Source organism: Enhydra lutris, unplaced genomic scaffold (assembly GCF_002288905.1).
Source record: "Enhydra lutris kenyoni isolate GAN:26980312 unplaced genomic scaffold, ASM228890v2 scaffoldscaffold12, whole genome shotgun sequence".
NCBI classification, from domain to species: Eukaryota; Metazoa; Chordata; class Mammalia; order Carnivora; family Mustelidae; genus Enhydra; species Enhydra lutris.
This window is the reverse complement of record NW_019154096.1, coordinates 28775071-28795624: the sequence shown is the minus strand read 5'-3', so window position 1 is coordinate 28795624 and position 20554 is coordinate 28775071. Positions and strand designations below refer to the sequence as shown.

At 36.8% G+C, this 20554-nt stretch overlaps 1 protein-coding gene across 1 annotated transcript in view; it reads right to left on the bottom strand.

The window, feature by feature from the left end:
• LOC111145441 (sterile alpha motif domain containing 8) overlaps positions 1 to 20554 on the bottom strand; it is a 48521-nt gene that overhangs the window by 16616 nt on the left and 11351 nt on the right. Inside the window, exon 2 of the mRNA XM_022500332.1 lies at positions 4768 to 5360. Within this exon, the coding sequence (XP_022356040.1) occupies positions 4768 to 5345 (578 nt within the window). The 5' untranslated portion in view covers positions 5346 to 5360. The remainder of the gene's footprint in view (positions 1 to 4767; positions 5361 to 20554) is intronic.

Genomic DNA, 20554 nt, shown 5'->3' with positions numbered 1-20554 from the left:
GAACGAAGGTTAAGCTCCAGACTAGTTTTTCCTTTAGTTATGTTTGCTTTTTATAGTGCTTCTGGTTCTTCCCTTGTTATTATTATGGCTATCAACTAACCCCTCTCACTGTTGTTAAGTGGACCTGCCTATAGAGGCATCCCTTTCTCCTTCTAAATTTCTATTTACGATGTGCTAAAGTTCTTGGGATTGTTGACATAAGCTTTAGATGCAGACTCTGAAACAAAGATCAGTGTGAAAGTGAAGTGTGTTCCCAAGAGAAACCTTAGTGTAGTGAGGAAATGAGATCAGGAAGGCTAGTAGGCAAGGCAAGGGTGACATTAAACAAAGCCTTGTGGAGTAACTACAGCAAGGGTTAAATATGGCTCAATCCTGTGCGGAATTTGAAATACAGTATAGGTCTGACCTAAAAGTTGTTCCAATTAGATTGAAGAGAAACAAAATATGTATACCCAATCTCATCAGTCATTGGCTAAGGGCTGTTGCTGGTGGGATATAAAGTCCTAAGCATGTTTGCCTCTCTTTCCAAGCATATAAAACGTGTTCAAGAGCTCAGAAGCAGCTCTTCAACAGAGACACATTTGCTGGATGTTGGGAGTATCCGTGTGCAAGAAAATGAAAAAGAGATCTGAAAGTACATAAGGAAGAACACTGACACTACCTGCTACCATTCTCCTAAGAATAAAGCTTACATGCTTAAGAGCATAAAGATTTGTAGTGGGAGGCACTACAAAAAGGCAAAATTTGGCTTCAAATCCCCATTGCAAACTGAAAATCACATATAGGTCTAAATAAAATTTTGTACATACATGTTCATAAGCAACATTATTCATAGTAACCAAAAAATGGCAACCATTCATCAACTGATGAACAGATAAACAAATGTAGTATATCTATACAATGGAGTATTATTCTGTAATAAAGAGGAATGAAGTACTGATACATACTACTGTATGGATGAATCTTAAAGACATTATGCTAAATCAAAGAAGCCAATCAGGGCCACCTGGGTGGCTCAGTGGGTTAAGCCTCTGCCTTCAGCTCAGGTCATGATCTCAGGGTACTGGGATCAAGCCCCGCATCAGGCTCTCTGCTTGGCAGGGAGCTGGCTTTCTCTTCTCTCTCTGCCTGACTCTCTGCCTACTTGTGATCTCTCCGTGTCAAATAAATAAATAAAATCTTAAAAAAAAAGTTTAAAAAACAAAACAAAAAAACAAGCCAATCACAAGAAAAGGCCACCTTTTCTTTTATAATTCCAGTTACATGAAATGTCCAGAACAGACAAATCGACAGATACAGAAAATAGATTAGTGGTTGCCAGGGAATGGAGGGAGGAGGGAATGGAATGGGACTGATAATGGACAGGGATTTCCCTCTGGGGTGATGAAAATGTCCTGGAATTAGTGGTGATGGTTGCACAATTGTAAATATACTAAAAACCACTGAACTGTAAACTTTAAAAATAAGATCCTCATTTTTCTTCCAGGCCAGTCTTCCTCCTTTCTCCCACTATGCCTTGGTTATATAGTCTATATAGAACCTCAGCCTCAGAACTATTCCATGTTCTGGATTTGTCTGAAAATTTCCTCATGATTAGATTCAGGTTATATTTTGGGAGGGGCAAGATTATAGATGATGAACATCACATCCAATGCACATAAAGTCACTCTGTCCCACAGCAAGGCTGTATTTGTTCTTTGATTAAAACAATGCATGTCAGATCATGCCATCATCAAGGTACCTTATTCTCCCTATAATTAAATAATATGTGAGATATATTCAGATTATGTGAACATCCTTGACCTTTCACCTAATGATTTTAGCATCAACTGATGACTTGCCTGAATCAATTAATAGGTTGGATATTGCAAAATAGGCCATCTAAGTTTATTCATATTATTCTTGAAGAATATCCCCTCTCACCCCACCATTTTTTATCACTATGGATTCACAGACTCTCTTACTCAATATATTAGAATCCATTACCATAATTATGTTTTTGATGTTCCAATTGTCCCAGTTTGCTCAGTACAAGCCCCTTCAAGCTGACTTGTACACTCTTTTGACGTGCTTTCATTGGTTTTATGCACTCCCATGGGTTATGGAACAAGAGCTGTTTTACTCATTTTATACTTTCCTTGCCCCACACTTAAAACCAGTTCATATCAGTTCTTAGAAATCTTCCTCACTCTTGTTTGATTAAATAGTACTCTGCTATATAGACTCTGAATATAGTATATTCAATCAGTTTTCCATGGATAAGCATTTAATTTTCCAATCTTTACAATTACTAAAAATAATGTCACATGAATAAATTTGTACATATGCTGTTTCATATTTGTGGATATATATCTTTAGCTAAGTTCCAGAAAGTCTCCTATTCTCTTCTGAATCCTAACAATTAGCTTTTGTTCTTACTGACTCTCGTAAAGGTCACAGATGACCAACACTTTGCTAAATCCAGTCATCAATTATCCACTTTACTTGATCCGTCAGCAGAACTTCACACAGTTAACTATTAATTATTCCTGCCCTCTTACTTTTTTTTTTTTTTTTTAAGTTTGCTTCTAGAATACTACTTTCTTTCTGCCCTAACATTTTCAGTTGTCTTTGCTGGTTTTGCCTTACTTCTAAGACTTCCATTACACTGTTCTTGGGCTCCATCTATAATCTTCTTTCCTCTTCCAAACTCATTCCCTAGAATACTTTATCTCACATCATGGCTTTACCTATTATGGCAACTTCCAAATTTCAGCCTGTATCTCTCTGAACTCCAGCTCATCTTTCTGTCTCTTATGTGACATCTGATCTTGTGTAAAAGACATCTCAAATTTGACATGTCCAAAACCAAATCCTTATTTTTTCTCTCCAACTCAGTTTCTTCCATAGTCTTCCCATTTCTGTAAAGGGCAACTCCAACCCAGATGCTCAGGTCAAAAATCTCAAGTGTAATCCTTGACTTTTTTCTTTTTCTTACACTTTACATACAAATCCATCAGCAAATCTTGTCACGGTGCTTTCTAAATATATGAATAGAACTTGACTCTTTCACACCATCTCTCCCACTATTATTCTCATCCAATTCACCTCATTTCTGTCTAGATGAATTCAATTAATTTAATCCCTGCTTTCCCACACCCACACCCAGGCTATTCTCAAAAACAACAACTATAGTTACCTTTTATTTATTTTTTTTTAAAGATTTTATTTATTTATTTAACATAGAGATACACAGCGGAGAAGGAACACAAGCAGAGGGAGTGGGAGAGGGAAAAGCAGGCTTCCTGCAGAGCAGGGAGCCCGATTCGGGGCTTGATCCCAGGACCCTGGGATCATGACCGGAGCTGAAGGCAGACGCCTAACGACTGAGCCACCCAGGCGCCCCTATAGGTACCTTTTAAAATGGAAGTTAGATCACTGTACTCTTCTCCTAAATACTTTCTAATGGCTTCCCTTTTCATTCAGAATGAAAGCTAAAGTCCATAAAACAGTCTACAAGTCACTATACAATCTAGATTCCTGTCTCCTCTCAGACTTCATCTCCAACAGTTCTCTCCATCTCTCACTTGCTGTTTCTTGAACATGCTAAGGATACTACCAATTCAAAATTTTTTTGCACCTTGTTTCCTCTGTCTAGAATACCCTTTCCCCAGATATCCACATGCTTTCTTCCTTACTTCCTTAGGTTCTTTTGTTTTTAGTTGGGAAAACTGTACGGAATAGAGGAGGAGATATAGGGATCTAACAGCTTCTTAAACAGTTTCACTAGATTCTTCGTATTTAGCACCACCCTTTTACCTGCAATATCCAGAACTTTGAGAAATCTGCAACACAGACTGGGTTGGTTCTGTTTTCCTAACTGCCATTTTAGAATTAAGTCATTTTAGATCTGTTAGTTGCCACTCAAACATCTATTTTCAAACTTCCAAAAATGTATGACTGCTTTTTCCTCTCTTATCTGCCCTATCTTTGTAGGCTTTCCACTTAAACAAACAAAAACCTCTTTACTATATTTTTAGTCAGGGTTTGAGAGGAACAAAATGTGGTATGTATGTCATTCTGACATTGTAATATGGATATACTGATTCATTTCATTAAAAAAAAAACATATACTACAAGGCACTTTCAGAAGGGTAAAACAGTTTATAAAAACAAACAAGAAAGCTCTACAAACTATAAAAGCTTTAAAAAAATCACAAATATAAAAGCTAACAGTTTTGAAATTTGTTTGTCTTATTTTTCATATGCATATACTATATTCTTTATTATGCACTCAGCATTTCATAAAAATAAGATATTATCAATGAATCAGTTTGTACTATTTGTGATAATTCCAATTTATGTGGTAATACAGGAGTCCTCCCCCTACTTTTGGAAAAGCTGAACCCTGTTCATCATAAAAAAAAAAAAAAGTAACCAAATTTCATTTATTACAGACAACATTCCACGAAACCCTTTTACAATCTCAAGTGCCCAACAAGCTATGATATAGCTACAAAAAAAAAAAAAAAAAAAAAAAAAAAAAAAAAAAAAAAAAAAAAAAAAAAAAAAAAGGCAGTGACCTTTCCCACTGACACAGGCTTAATGTCTAAATTTACTCCAGGACAAAAAGGTAATTTCAAAGTATATCTGCATATATTACCAGATAAAGCAAACAAAGTGTGCATCAACCAAAATAATAATAAAAAACATAATGATCATAAATACATTATTATTACTGTGTTATAGCAACTTTCTACAAACTTGGCAACTAGAATTAAAACTTACCTGTCTAAGAAGATATCTGGGAGTGGTGGGTAGGTCTGCATATCAGGCACTCGCTCGTGGACTATAACCATAATGAAAGATGTAAACCCAAATACTATAAAAACATATATACAACTCAATATGGTCTTCCAGTACTCTGGGTCCAATCTTCGAATAGAATGTTTGTTTTTACCATTCATGTATTGGTACTGATCAGAATTCAAATCAGTGATGGGTCCATCACAGTCATGTGAAGGCTCCCCATTACAGAGCCACTCTGCGCTCTGAAGAGCACTAATGAAAGGTGTCATGGAACCCATGGGACTGTCACTGTTGTATCCCATTTCTTCTAAAACATCAATATGTATTTTCTGCAATTTTCGGACTGAAAGCATTAACCTTTTAATGTCCCCTAAGATTTTAATCTCCAGAGGAGGAGACCGGAGATCGTATTCAGTCAATGTTAATAATGTGATTCCATCGAGTCGATGCTTATTACATAAAATGTCCACATATTCAAAAAAGCCTTCATCCTTCAGCCAAACAGCTACATGCTTGGTTGTCCAGCGACGAATGCAAAGGTGATTAGGAACAGCCATTTCCTCCTCCACTGCCTGTCCAGGGAAAATAGGAAAACAAAACAAAATCTTCAGTGTGTCCTAACAACTCCGTTAAGACCAAAAACATGCAAACATACCAGAAACAACAATTTACATTGTTCTATTAACTTCTAGAAGAGAGTAAAAGGAATGACAATTACTCAGTGATTGGTTTTCAGTAGATTAACATTCTAATAATTTTATACATATAAACCCACAGCAGAAGGAAGGCTAATGACTAAAGATTTTTACAAAAAGTTACTTTACAAATGGCCTTTCCACACCATAGCAACCATAACTTAATTAGAAAAAGCCTACTGTTGAGAATTGAGAAAAATCCTATATTAATGCTTTTCATAAAATGAAATACAGAAAGATATGTAATACATAAAAACAAACCAAATTTCAGAAATCTTCATGTTTGATTAAGTATCTCCCACCTCTCCAAAATGAGAAAACAAAAACAAAAATAAAACACAAAGGCAGATAGATAACTAGTTTTAGGAAACTCCTTAAACATATTTCTATCCACTATACAAATAACAATTTCTACAACAGATATAAAGCCTGTAGACGTGATATAAATATCTTTAAGTATCTTAATAGCTCAGTTCCTTCTATCTACACCTTGAATATACCATTATAGAACTGATTAAGCAATTTCCTTCTTAAACTACCACCAAGATTTCAGTGACAAAAATTTTAAAAGAAAACTGTCATTTTGATGTACTCACAAATTTGAAGACCCAAACTTTATGTTGGCTTATAGAAGGCCAATAATGTACTGTTTCAAAAAGTACTAATAATTTTTACTACCTTGATCCATACAGTTCTGTTTATATTCTTTTTCCATTTTAAAACTTTCAGTAACTTGGATCTGTGTAAGGTTTATAAGATACACAGGAGACAAAGGCCTACATTAAAAAAAAAAACCCTATTTCCCTAAAGTACTTTTCTCAATTACTAAAGCATGTGGGTTTTCTGACATTTCCCAGATTTCTAAAGATCCTCTTTCCTTCTGAAATGATTCTTTAAAAAACACAGTAGGCAAACTTCAAAGCATAACAACAACAGCAGCAGCAAAGAATGATGCAAGAAATACCCATGTGCCCATTACCCCGCTTGAAAAAATATAAAATAATTCCAATAATTCCAATTAAACAGATGCTCTGTTTCTTAATCTGGTATCTTAATCAGTATACAGGTATGTTATATATATATACAGGTATCTTAATCAGTATACAGGTATGTTCACTTAGTAAAAATTCAAGAAGCTGTATACTTATGGTCTACACTTTTCTCTATGTATGTTAAACTATATATATATATATATATTTTTTTTTTAAAGATTTTATTTATTTATTTGCCAGATAGAGATCACAAGTAGGCAGAGAGGCAGGCAGAGAGAGAGGAGGAAGCAGGCTCCCTGCTGAGCAGAGAGCCCGACGTGGAGCTCGATCCCAGAACCCTGGGATCATGACCTCAGTCGAAGGCAGAGGCTTTAACCCACTGAGCCACCCAGGTGCCCCATGTTAAACTCTATTTTAAAAGTTTGTTTTAAAAAGCCAAAGACAAAACATCAATACAAGTGAATGTCCCTCTCTGGTATCATCCCCTTCCTTTCCTTCCCAGATGAAATAATTCTTGATTTTGGTGTTTATCATTTCCTTATAACATGCATATTTGGCTATGAAAAACCTTCTATGCTTATTTATGATGAGAAAAGTAAAAACTGCTACTATCCTATTCTTCCCCTATCCACACAAACTCTTGCCATGAAGACTCATAATCAATTAAAAAAGGAAGTTACTTAACTACATGAGCACCACTTACACCATCAGAAATATTCAGCCAGCAAGAAATACTCACTAAATATTCCTTAATTCCTAAAAAACAATATCCTAGTTTTTGGAAGCCTTAAATCATATTTTGTTTCCAAACAGAGTGTTTCATATTATCAATCCACAACGGCTTTTCAGTTTTAGGAAATTAACAGCACATCCACCTGTAAGTACATGTACGTTTTAAAAGGCTAATTCTTATATACTGTAGAGCTATAAGAACTCTCTCTTACTCAGCTCTTTTTAGCTACAACACCATCCCTAAGGCCAAGGAATTACACATTTTATGCAGTTTAACACTGAATTTTATACACATTAATGTATATCATTTAGTATACGTTATTACATATATATAAAATTCCATTAAAATATCATTTTGCTATTTTAGTTCATATATATACCCAGATGGTTTCATCCTACCCACTACATGCATCTTTTTTCCAAGATATGCTCTGAATAAATTACTTCATCTTTGAATATCCAACAAGCACATGCTACAAACTCTGTAGCAGTTACAATGTAGCACATTTGGGAAGCTTATCCCACACAGAAAAAGGCCAGATTTCTTCTGTCATTTTATTTTCTATTCTGCTGGCTTTCTCCTTTCTTAAACAGCTTACCACCAATGGGTTCCAAGTCACTCCCATCCTTATAGCATGATCCTTCAGTATGGTTTTGTCTCATACATTGCTCAAAATGATCTTCTCTCTCATAGGTTTTTTTCCCGTCTTATATCACCAGTTCTCTATACCCTCAATCAGGCTAATAGGCTTTGAACCTGGTGTTTTAGCTGTTAGAAAATATGAGTTACACAAGGAAGCCTTCTGGAAGTCTTTGAGCCTGCTGTGGCAATGCCCTAAAAACATGACACACTCCATTAATGTGCTTCATTCATCAAGTCAGGACATGTCCTTTAATTGTATGTTACTACATATAGTTAGAGACCCATATTTAGCTAACAATGTGAAACCTGCTCTAAAGAGGTATATTAAAAAGATGATAAAAGGCTTTAGGGCCAATTTAATATTTATGTTGTGCCATAGAAACTACACGAAACAGTAGACTTTGAACAAACATATGGCAGCTGTAAGTTTCATACAAATCCAAAAAATGAAGAAATTAGGTTAATAAGTTTTTAAGAACATTTTCAGCTTTTTTTTTTTTTTGAGGGGGAGGGGCAGAGGGAGAGGGAAAGAGAGAATCCCAAGCAAGTGCCAGGCACAGCGTAGAGCCTGATGCAGGACTCTATCTCAAGACCCTGAGATTACGACCTGAGCCAAAATCAAGAGCCAGACGCTTAACCGACTGAGCCACCCAGGAACCCCAGAACACTTTCAACTTTAATCAATAATTAATATGAATAAATTATCAGTTAAAGAGACTCTGTTTCTGACCAAGATAAAATAAGAGGGACCAATTTACTCTGCTACCTCAAACAACCAAATAATAGACATAATATATGGGGGGGCGGGCGGGAATCTAACTTCAAGACACTAGGCATCAGACAAAAAAGATCCCTGAGAGATGTGAAACAAAGTGAGCCCTACTGCCCCAGCTTACTGCCTTGAGAGTTTCCAAGTGATGTGTGGCACAGGACCCAAATGGGTGAGGCCTGGCAGACTTGCTGAGCTGAGGAGATGGAGCTGACAGTCTGGGTAGATCCAGGTGGCTAGTGTTCATGAAACAGAATACTGGAGAGGAGAAAAGTGCACAGAGAGAACTTGTTATGGACTGACTGTTTGTGTCTCCCCAAAATTCATATATTAAAATCCTAGTCCACAATTAGGAGATGATTAGGTCATGAGGCAGAACCCCCATAAATGCGATTAGTTCCCTTATAAGTGATATCTCAGAAAGTTCATCACCCCTTCCATCATCTAAAGACAAAGCTAGAAGATGACTGATTATGAAACAGGAGGCGGGCCCTCACCAGACACCAAATCTTCTGGGCTTTTATCCTGGACTCCTCAACCTCCAGAACTGTGTTTTGTTTAAGACACTCAGTCTACAGTCATTTTGTTATAGTAACCCAAAAAGACTAAAACAGACCCCGGAGATCTGTAGACTTGCCCTTAAACATGTAGCTGAATACTGATCATCACATATACATGAGGAAACAAAACAGTACAGAAAAAAGAACCACCCAGAATGATTAGGAGGAACAAATACAGTATATACACAAGACCAGTAAAAGTGCCTACCCCAAACAGCCAGACCAAAAACAAAAACAAAAACCACAAAAAACTCACAATCCATGGGGCATTGGGTAAAGCAAACCGAAGATCTTGCCATAGTATTGAGACAAAATTAATCCTAAAGCAGTAGTTATTCAACTGGGAGCAATTAGCCACTCTTCCCCACATTTGGCAATTTCTGGAATCATTTTTGGTTGTCATGACTGGGAGGGGGGGACACCTAAAAGGTAAAGGCTAGGGATGTTGTTAAACATATTACAAAGCACAATATAGCCCTTCACTACAAAAAATAAACTGATCCAAAATGTTATAGTGTTGATATTGAGAAACGCTGCATTAGAATGAATGTGCCTCTGGTCCAGCCAAACAAATCTTAAAGGCAAGATCCAAAATTTCCAATAATTTAACTATCTCCCACAATAAAACTCAAGAATATTATTAGGAGTACAAAAGTATTCAGCACCCAACAGATAAAATCCATAATGTCTGGCATCCAAAGATTACCAGACATGTAAAGTAAGAAAATTCACCTATAATGAATAGCAAACAATCGGCCAAAATTGACCCAAAACCGATACAGATAATAGAATTAGCAAAGATATTAACTAAGTTATAAGAATTCTATTACATATGTTCAAAAAGTTAAAGACATGGACACAAAGAACACTCAATTCAACCTTCTAAAAATGAAATTACAATATATGTAATGAAAAATATGCTGGGGGGCGCCTGGGTGGCTCAGTGGGTTAAAGCCTCTGCCTTTGGCTCAGGTCATGATCCCAGGGTCCTGGGATCGAGCCCTGCATGGGGCTCTCTGCTCAGCAGGGAGCCTGCTTCCTCCTCTCTCTCTGCCTGCCTCTCTGCCTACTTGTGATCTCTGTCTGTCAAATAAATAAATAAACAAAATCTTAAAAAAAAAAAAAAAATATGCTGGGCGCATGGGTGGCTCAGTCATTGAATATGTCTGCCTTCGGCTCAGGTCATGATCCCAGCCAGAATCCTGGGATTGAGGCTCATGTCGGGCTCCACTGGAAGCCTGCTTCTCCCTTTCCCACTCCCCCTGCTTGTGTTCCCTCTTTCTCTCTGTCTCTCTCTCTGTGTCAAATAAATAAATAAAATTAAAAAAAAAAAAAAAAGAAAAAATATGCTGGACGGAATTAACAGCTGATTCTTATCTGTAAGAAGAATAATAACTTTAAGACACACAACAGGAATTATTCAAAATGAAAAACAAGAAAAGATCATTTTTTCCTTTATTCCAAAAAAGAAGAGAACCAATCTTTCTTTCTTTCTTTCTTCCTTTCTTTCTTTGAGGAAGGGGAAGGGGGCAGAGGTTGAGGGAAAGAGAATCCTAACATGGGGATTGATCTTACCACCCTGAGATCATGACCTAAGCCAAAATCAACAGTCAGATTTTTAACTGACTGAGTCACCCAGGTGCCCCAAGGAGAGAATATTTCTGAATTCATTCCATGAGGCCAGTGTTACCCTGATACCCAAATCAGGCAACAACAGCCCAAGGAAATAAAACTATAGCCTGATAATTCTTTAAAACAAATCTTCTGCAATCAAATCCAACAATATTTAAAGAAGAACTAATACATCATAATCAAGTGGTATTTATTCCAGGAATGCAAAGTTAGTTTAACACTTGAAAATTGAAATAATTCACATATAAGTAAGCTAAAACAGGGAAACCAAAAGGTTATCTCAAAAGACACTTAAAAAGTTGGGGTGCCCAGCTGGCTCAGTTGGAAGAACATGTGACTCTGGATCTCAGTCATGGTGTGAGCTTCACGTTGGGGGCAGAGATGACTTCAAAATAAAGTCTTTAAAAAAAAAAAAAAAAAGGACACTAAAAAAGCATTTGACAAAATCCAATATTCATTCCTGATAAAAACTCTCATCAAGGAGCACTTGGGTGGTTCAGTGGGTTAAGCCTCTGCTTAAATTAGATCATGACCTCAGGGTCCTGGGATCAAGCCCCACATCCGGCTCTGCTCACCAGGGAGCCTACTTCCCCCTCTCTCTCTGCTTGTCTCTCTGCCTTCTTGTGATCTCTCTCTCTGTGTCAAATAAATAAATAAAATCTTAAAAAAAAAAAAACAAAACTCTCACCAAACTAAAAATAGAAGCTTCATCAACTTGATAAAGGGCACCTTTGAAAAACCTATAGCTAACATTGTACTTAATGATGAAAGACTGCTTTCCTCTACTATCAGTCACCAGGCAAGACTATCCACCCTTACCATTACTGTAAAGCAATGGACATTCTGCTCAGTAGAACAAGGCAAGAAAAAGAAAAGCCATACAGATTAGAAAGTAAGAAATAAAATTCACAATTTGCAGAATTTACAAACAATATGATTATTTATGTAGGAAATTCAATGGAATTCACACATACACAAAAAAACTGACTAGAACTAGTAAGTTAGTTTAGCAAGATTGCTGCATATAAAATCAACATATAAAAATCAACTGTATTTCTATATACTAGTAATAAAAAGTCAAAAACTGAAATTTATAAAATACCATTTATAATAGCATCAAAAACTATCAAATATTCAAGGATAAATCTGACCAAACATGGGAAAGAAGGGTACACTAAAACCTATAAAACATTACTAAGTGAAATTAAAGATCTAAATAAACAGTGAGAGACGGAATGGTCAGAAGATTCGGTATTTTTAAGATGTCAATTCTTTTTTTTTTTTTAAAGATTTTATTTATTTATTTGACAGAGAGAAATCACAAGTAGGCAGAGAGGCAGGCAGAGAGAGAGAGAGGGAAGCAGGCTCCCCGCCGAGCAGAGAGCCCAACACGGGACTCGATCCCAGGACCCTGAGATCACGACCCAAGCCGAAGGCAGTTGCCCAACGCACTGAGCCACCCAGGTGCCCCAAGATGTCAATTCTTCTTTAATTTGATCTATAGAATCAATGCAATTCCAATAAAAATCCTGGCATTTTTGTAGATATTCATAAAGTGATTTCACAAAAGCTCATATGGAAATGCAGAAGATCCAGAATAACCCAAAACAGCTTTGAAAAAGAAAAAAATTGGGGGCATCTGGGTGGCTCAGTCTTGTTAAGGGCCTGACTCTTGATTTCAGCTCAAATCATGATCTCAAGGTCATGAGATTGAGCCCCAAGTCAGCTTTGTGCTCAGCAGGCAATCTGCTTGAGATTCTCTCTCCCCCGCTCTCCCTCTGCCCCTCTTCCTGTGCAGATGCATGCTCAGGTTCTCTGTCTCTCTCAAATAAATGAATCTTAAACAAAAAAAAAGAACAAAATCAACTGATTTCATTATTGTATAATAATTATTTTCTACTGCTATGTAGCAAATTACCATAAACTTAGTAGCACCTGCATTTCTTGCTATGTGGCCTCTTCTCATTTTGAAAACCAGCAGCTTCTCCTGTATTGAATTCCCCTTGAGCCTGGAATCTCTCCAGAAAAAGCACATTCCTTCTTTAGGGCTTGCCTGATTAAGTCAGGTCCACCAAGAATAATCTGTTTCTCAAGTCAACTGCACCATATAACATAATCTAATTACAGCACTGATAGCCCATCATATTTACAGGTCCCTTCCACTATTATACAACAGTCATTAAAGGTCATTTTAGAATTCCGTCTATCATACTACATTAAATCAAGACAAAGTGGTAGTGGCATAAAGATAAACAAATGGAACAGAATGGGAAATCTGGAAACAGACTTACACAGATAGATAACTCATTTTCTACAAATGTGCAAAGGCAATTTAATGAAGAACAGCCTTCATCAAATAGTATTGGGAAAAAATGGATATCCATATACAAAAACAATCCATATCTCTCACCACATACAAAAATTAACTCCAAATGGATCGCAGATCAAATATAAACTCTAAAACTAGAAAACATCTAGAAGAAAACATAAGAGAAAGTCCTTCTGATCTTAGGTTAGGTCAAGATTTCTTAGCTATGGTACCAAAAGCAAAATCCATAAAAGAAGAGGTTGATAAATTGGATCTTATTTGTCTAGACAGGAAACTGAATGGTTTTTTATGGTTTTTAGTCTGCAAATTTCTGCACTGTTTAAATCTTTTATAGCAATATATTTCTATAATAAAAAGAGAAAATACATAAAACCAATAAAGTCACTGAAGAACATTTAAAATAAAATTTTAAAATTAACTTTGAGAACTATTGCTTATAATTTGTTATATACCTCTTTCACACAGAATTTTCTGTAAAGAGAAATCATACCACAGATAAATCTGTCTCATTTTACTTAACATTATTACAATCCGACCTAATATTATTAAATTATCTTTTGAAAAGGACATTCTATTCTATGGCTATACAATAGACATTTTTGGCAATTGTTCACAATTTTATTACTGTTACAATTACTGCAGAGTCTGACATAAGATTTCTAGCAGTGCAGGGGCACCTAGGTGGCTCAGTCATTAAGCGTCTGCCTTTGGCTCAGGTCATGATCCCAGGGTCCTGGGATCAAGCCCCACATTGGGCTCCTTGCTCAGCGGAAAGCCCACTTCTCCCTCTTCCACTCCCCCTGCCTGTGTTCCCTCTCTCGTTGCGTCTCTCTCTGTCAAATAAATAAATAAAATCTTAAAAAAAAAAGAAAAAAGAAAGATTTCTAGGAGTGGGGTAACTGTATCAAAAAATCTGGTGTTTACATACTAATATCATTAAAGCTTGATTCACATTAAAAAGCACTGCATGCAAAGCTCATACTTATCCAAAATGTTAAGTAGTATGTATAAAGGAAACATTCCAATTTGAGATAAAATTTTAAAGTTTATTCTGAAATCATGAGCTATTAAGAAATTAATTATCAAAGTACTTTACTATCAAGGCACAGAGAATAAATAGTCCACTCCTACAGAATCTCACTATCAATAAGCATTAGTCAAAGTTTCAAGTCCTAGATTTCAGATAAACAAAAAGAGCTGATTGTTCTTTATAGAGTGGAAAAAAAGATATCTTATCTTATGGGTGGACTTTGGTTAGAAATTTTTGAAAACTATAAAAAAATACACTTTTCAGCACCCCACCTCTTTTATTTACGAGCATGTTTCTTTTCTCTCCAAATTTAGTTCATACTAAAGATTTCACCAGCCTGAGAGTAAAAGAGCTCAGTACATTTCCTATGATGACCTTATCTCCATATTTAAGAAAATGAAAAAAGCTTATCATAAGAACTTTAAATCTGCTATTTCTTAATAGTAGCACAGCTATTCTTTAATGAGCCTTTAAGGCATCCCATTAGAGTGGCCCAAATCTCTCCACAATAATAACTCAGTTGTGTTCTACTATATTAAAATGGCAAATACTGCATGTTAGTTCTGACAAACTGAGTATAACCAGTCCAGAACAGCAAAAGGAGATAATGAACATCAATAAACTCTTTCCCTACTCCTCCTTGTGGATACCATTTGTTGTGCTCCACCCTACCTTTGTACCAGCAGCTGCAGGACAATCTGGCCACCACTGAAAACAACTTAACCAATACTCCTTTTAGAGCATTATATTCTGTGAATCACCAGTGACTCAATATCCGCGACAAATATGTACCTGGCACTATCTTTTCTAATCTCCCTCTAGCTGTTTTCTGCTACTACATAGTTTGAAAAGCTAAGAATTATTCCCCAGGATCTCTTGCAACTGGGATTCTAAATGTGAATTAGGTTCAGCCAAGTAGCTCTGATGTGCTTCTGATACAGAAAGCAGAAAGTGAAGTGGGAGCCATTTCCCTGAAGTTTTGGCTATTCACAAGACAGACTACGTAAATGTTGGTGTCGTGGGGGGGGGGGCGCACGCACACACACGTGCACCCACGTAATTCTCCAGCTTTTAGTCACTAACTGTTGAGTGCAAGGAAGCAGTTGCAGTTGTGAAACAGCAATACTGGCTTTCTAACACCTGGATCATAGATATGATGGTATGTTGTTTTGTTTGTGTGTGTTTGTTAAATTATACATAAAACTTATGATTTTAACCATTTTTAAGTATACAGTTCAGTGGTATTGAGTTCATTCATATGGAAGTGCAACCACCATCACCATCCACTTCCAGAACTTTTCATCATACTAAAAGAAACCTTTGTGTTCATTAAACAATAACTCCCATCATCCCCTCTTCCCTCATCCTGCAACAACCACCAGTCTACTTTCTGTTTCTACAGATTAGGTTATACTAGGTACCTCATATAAGTGGAATCATACAACATTTGTCTTTTTGTATCTGGCTTATTTTCCTTAGCATAACGTCTTTGAGGTTTACCCATGTTGTAACGTTACAGAATTTCCTTCCTTTTTGAAGGCTGAATAGTATTTCATTGTTATGCATCTATCACATTTTGTTCATCCACTCATCCATCAACAGACATGGGTTGCTTTCAACTTTTGGCTATACTGAATAACGCTCCTATAAAAGTGGGTGTACAAATATCTGTTGAAGTCCTATTTTCACTTCTTTTGGGTATATACCCAGAAGCAGAATTGCTGGGCCATTTGGTAATTGGGTTTACTTTTTTCAGGAAATCACCGCAACATTCTGCAAAACAGCTGTACCATTTTACATTTCCACCAGCAATGTACGAGGGTTCCAATTCTTCTATAGTCTCGCCAACACTTGCTATTTTGTTTCTTTTTTAACAATAATCATCCTAATGGATGTAAAGTGATAGCTCATTGTGGTTTTTTTGTTTGTTTTAAAGATCTTATTTATTTGTCAGAGAGAGAGAGAGAGCGAGAGCGAGCGAGCACACAGGCAGAGTGGCAGGCAGAGGCAGAGGGAGAAGCGGGCTCCCTGCCAAGCAACGAGCCCGATGTGGGACTCGATCCCACCATGCTGGGATTATGACCTGAGCGGAAGGCAGTCGCTGAACCAACTGAGCCACCCAGGCATCCCTCATTGTGGTTTTTTATCCGATTTCCATAATGATTAGTGATGTTGAGCATTTTTTTATGTGCTTAATCTGTATATCTTCTTTAGAGAAATGTCTATACATGTCCTTTGCCCATTTTTGAATCGAGTTGTTTGTTTTTGTTGTTGAAATGGTATGTTCCTAAAACTAACAGATCCACTCTGGCCTCCCAATTCTAATACCTTTGCTGACTGAGACAAAGGTAGTGCTTTTGGCACACCAGTTCAAATCTCGCTACAGAAGTCATTCCTAGCAGCCCAGCCCAGAGTCTATCTCTTGCAACTGAACGCTGACTGAATGCACCACTATGGGCCCTTCAGTCTTCCAAGTTATCGTCCCTCAAAGCAAGTGAAGTACCCAAGGTTAAAGGCTTCAAGCTCTCTTGTAAGTTCCACATTTTTGTTCAATTCTAGGTAAGGCAAATAAATTTATGCTATTTCCTTTAATTTCCTGGGAAATTAATTAAGCAGGATATGGTTTCATATGCTCTTTTCAGCAAATGCATATACTCTTGCATTATCTTTGGAATTAATGACATGTTTTATTTTAATAAGCTGTGTGACTTATTTTTTTCTCAAACAAGCACACTGTGCCATTGGAAAAAGACTAAGCAATAAAATGTTCCTTTAATAATATAAATACAGCAAAGGCCCTGATCTGGCCATTTCACCTATTAAGTGGGTTCAATTCAATTAAGAATAAGAAAGTAGGGGTGCCTGGGTGGCTCAGTGGGTTAAGCCTCTGCCTTCAGCTCAGGTCATGATCCCAGGGTCCTGGGATCGAGCCCCGCATCCATCTCTCTGCTCAGCAGGGAGCCTGCTTTCCCTCCTCTCTCTCTCTCTCTGCCTGCCTCTCTGCCTACTTGTGATCTTTCTCTCTGTCAAATAAATAAATAAAATCTTAAAAAAAAAAAAAAGAATAAGAAAGTAGACAGGTGCCCCTTGGCTTCCAGCCAAGTGTAGGTCTCACAGGAGCACGGGGAAAATGAGGGGGCTGTGGACCCAGCTGTACCAGGCTGCCACTGGGGGTGGGGTGGAATAAAGTAAACAAATAGCACACTACAAACTTAAGAAAGGGGGAGAAAAAGGATAAAAGTATCTAGCACTTAGGGAAGCAGGGCAGCATAATACATTTTTATTTGTAAAGCTATTTTTATTTTTAGAGAAGATAGTAGGGATTATTAACACCATTACAAAGGCCTATATGATTAGCACATAATAGGTTCTTAAGCATTATTAAATAAATGTGCAAAAACAGTGGTGCTTAGGTGGCTCAGTCAGTTAAGAATCTGCCTTCAGCTAGGGTAATGATCCTGGGGTCCTTGGATCAGCAGGGAGACTGCTTCTTCCTCTCCTTCTGCCCCTCCCCCTGCTCATGCTCTCTCTCTCTCTCTCTCTCTCTCTCTCTCTATCCCAAATAAATAAAATCATTAAAAACAAATAAATGTGAGAAAACAAAGTAGTAATCAAAATAACTCAATGCCCTAATGCCCCTCCAAAGAGAATTATTAAAAACAAAACAAAAACCCCTGCCTTTACACTATTATTTCATTCTTAAGAGTGTACTCTTGGGGTACCTGGCTGGCTCAGTCAGCAAGAGCTCGTGACTCTTGATCCCAGAATTATGTTGGAGCCCCATGTTGGGTGTAGACATTGCTTAAAAATAAGATCTTAGGGGTGCCTGGGTGGCTCAGAGGGTTAAGCCTCTGCCTTCAGCTCAGGTCATGATCTCAGGGTCCTGGGATGGGAAGTAGGCTCCCGCAGGGAGCCTACTTCCCTCTCTCTCTGCCTGCCTCCCTACCTACTTGTGATCTCTCTGTCAAATAAATAAATAAAATCTTAAAAAAAAAATCTTAAAAAAAAACTATATTCTTTTTTTTTTTTAATTAATTAATTTATTTATTTGACAGAGAGAGATCACAAGTAGACAGAGAGGCAGGCAGAGAGAGGGAGGGAAGCAGGCTCCCTGCCAAGCAGAGAGCCCGATGCGGGACTCGATCCCAGGACCCTGAGATCATGACCTGAGCCGAAGGCAGCGGCTTAACCCACTGAGCCACCCAGGCGCCCCAAAAAAAAACCTATATTCTTAAAAAGATTTTACATTTTCCCTTTATTTAAGCATGTTTTAAATTATACAATAATGTCTAACTACCAAGAGATAAACCCTATATACAATGGTTCTCAACCTGACTACACATTAGAGTAATCCGAACTTTAAAAACATGCCTGTTTCACTGACCATGCCCCACCCTAGAACAACTTGGATCAATATATCTGAGGGGACAGATGCTTGACATCTGCATTTTTAAAAAGCTCCCCAAGTGATTCCCCAAGTGATTCTGAAGTACTATACTGGACCATCCAATCTAATTCTGCTTGTTCTTCTATTTCTGTCTTGGCTAACATTTAATCTTCCACGTTCCTTCAGACACATCTTATTTCATCCATTATATATGTTGATTTTGTGTTGAGTAGCTGTCTCTCTGATACTATAATCTACATGATACAACTGAATAAAACAGTTAAACACATACACAGAACTGCTGGTAAAGAAGTATCATACTCTAGGGTTGACTGCTGATATGTATTAGAAAAACTGCATTTGTTTTACATAAAAAATAATTCTTTAGAGTCTGTTTATAATACCAAAACCTAATACCCAGAAAACATAATTTTTATTATTTTTTAAAAGATTTGTTTATTTATTTATTTGAGAAAGAGAGCCCGAAAAAGCCAATGGAGGAACAGCAGAGGGAAAGAATCTTTAAGCAGACTCCTCACTGAGCAGGGAGCTCCCAGAGCTTGATCTCATAACCTATAAGATCATTACCTGAGCCAAAACCAAGACTCAGATGCTTAACCACTGAGCCACCCAGATGACCAGAAAATTTTTATTATTTTTAAATAAATGATCAAATTTATCCACAATTTATATATTTCTTTTTTTTTTAAAAGATTTTATTTATTTATTTGACAGACAGAGACAGAGAGATCACAAACAGGCAAAGAGGCAGGCAGAGAGAGAGGGGGAAGCAGGATCCCTGTTGAGCAGAGAGCCCGATGCGGGGCTCGATCCCAGGCCCCTGAGATCATGACCTGAGCCAAAGGCAGAGGCTTAACCCACTGAGCCACTCAGGCACCCAATTTATATATTTCTGATAATTATAAGAATAAGGAAATAAGTCTTCAAAATATAGTAAGAATGCTAAAAAAAAAAATCTATAATAAATATTTTAAAATCTGTAAGTCCCCAGTAGGATTTAATAGCTTTATTTCCAACCTATCCTTTAGCTTTAAGGAAAAGCAGCATGATATGGTGAAGTGAATTGGTTGTCAAAATTCTTGAAGCTTAATTTCATTTATATTAACACTTTAGGAGACTTAAAACAGTCTAAACTATGTGGCATCTAAATATCTTATCTGCAAAATGACGAGGGAAAGAGCAAGCTAATAGAAGGAAACTAACATTTATGAACATCTATTACAGGTCAGACACTATGCAGGGTTATTTCACATGTGATTTCATTTAATAATAATAACAACAATGATAATAATAGCAATAATAATTCCTGCTTGATCTTTGCTTAGTTGCTTTGGGAACTCTGCCTGAATGGACCTGTTTTATCTTTTATTTATTTTTTTTAAGACTTTATTTTTAAGCAATCTCTGTATCTATATCCTAAATCACACATTTTAAATTCTGACCTGTGTTCAATGCATTTTTCAGGAAAACAAGAGGCAATAATTAGATTAGCTAAAATCTTAAAATATTTACAAAGTGCCAGGAAATGTTCTAAGTGTTTTTACTTGTATGCGCAAATAATTCTCACAACCATATAAAGCAGGTATTATTATCTTTCTCATTTTACAGATGAGATAACTGAAGGAGATGGATTAAATAACTTGCCAAGATAAATGTGCACTAGCACTACCGCAAGTTTTCAATCCAGGCAATCTCATTTCAAAGTCCATGTTCTTATTCACTACACCACACCATCTCACATAAGCTGAAGGCTCTTGTACTTCTGTAAGGATTGAATCTCATAAATATTAAATATTTTCTAGTTATCAGCAGAGGAATTTGTCAAAGGTTTTCAGTTACATTACATAAAGATTACATAAATGAGATGCCTAATGATGAAAGCTTTTTTTCTTTTTTTGATGGAAGCTTTCTGAATTACAAATTTTGCATTGTTCAGTCTGAAACATTTACTGTCTGCTATATACAGATGGCAGGTA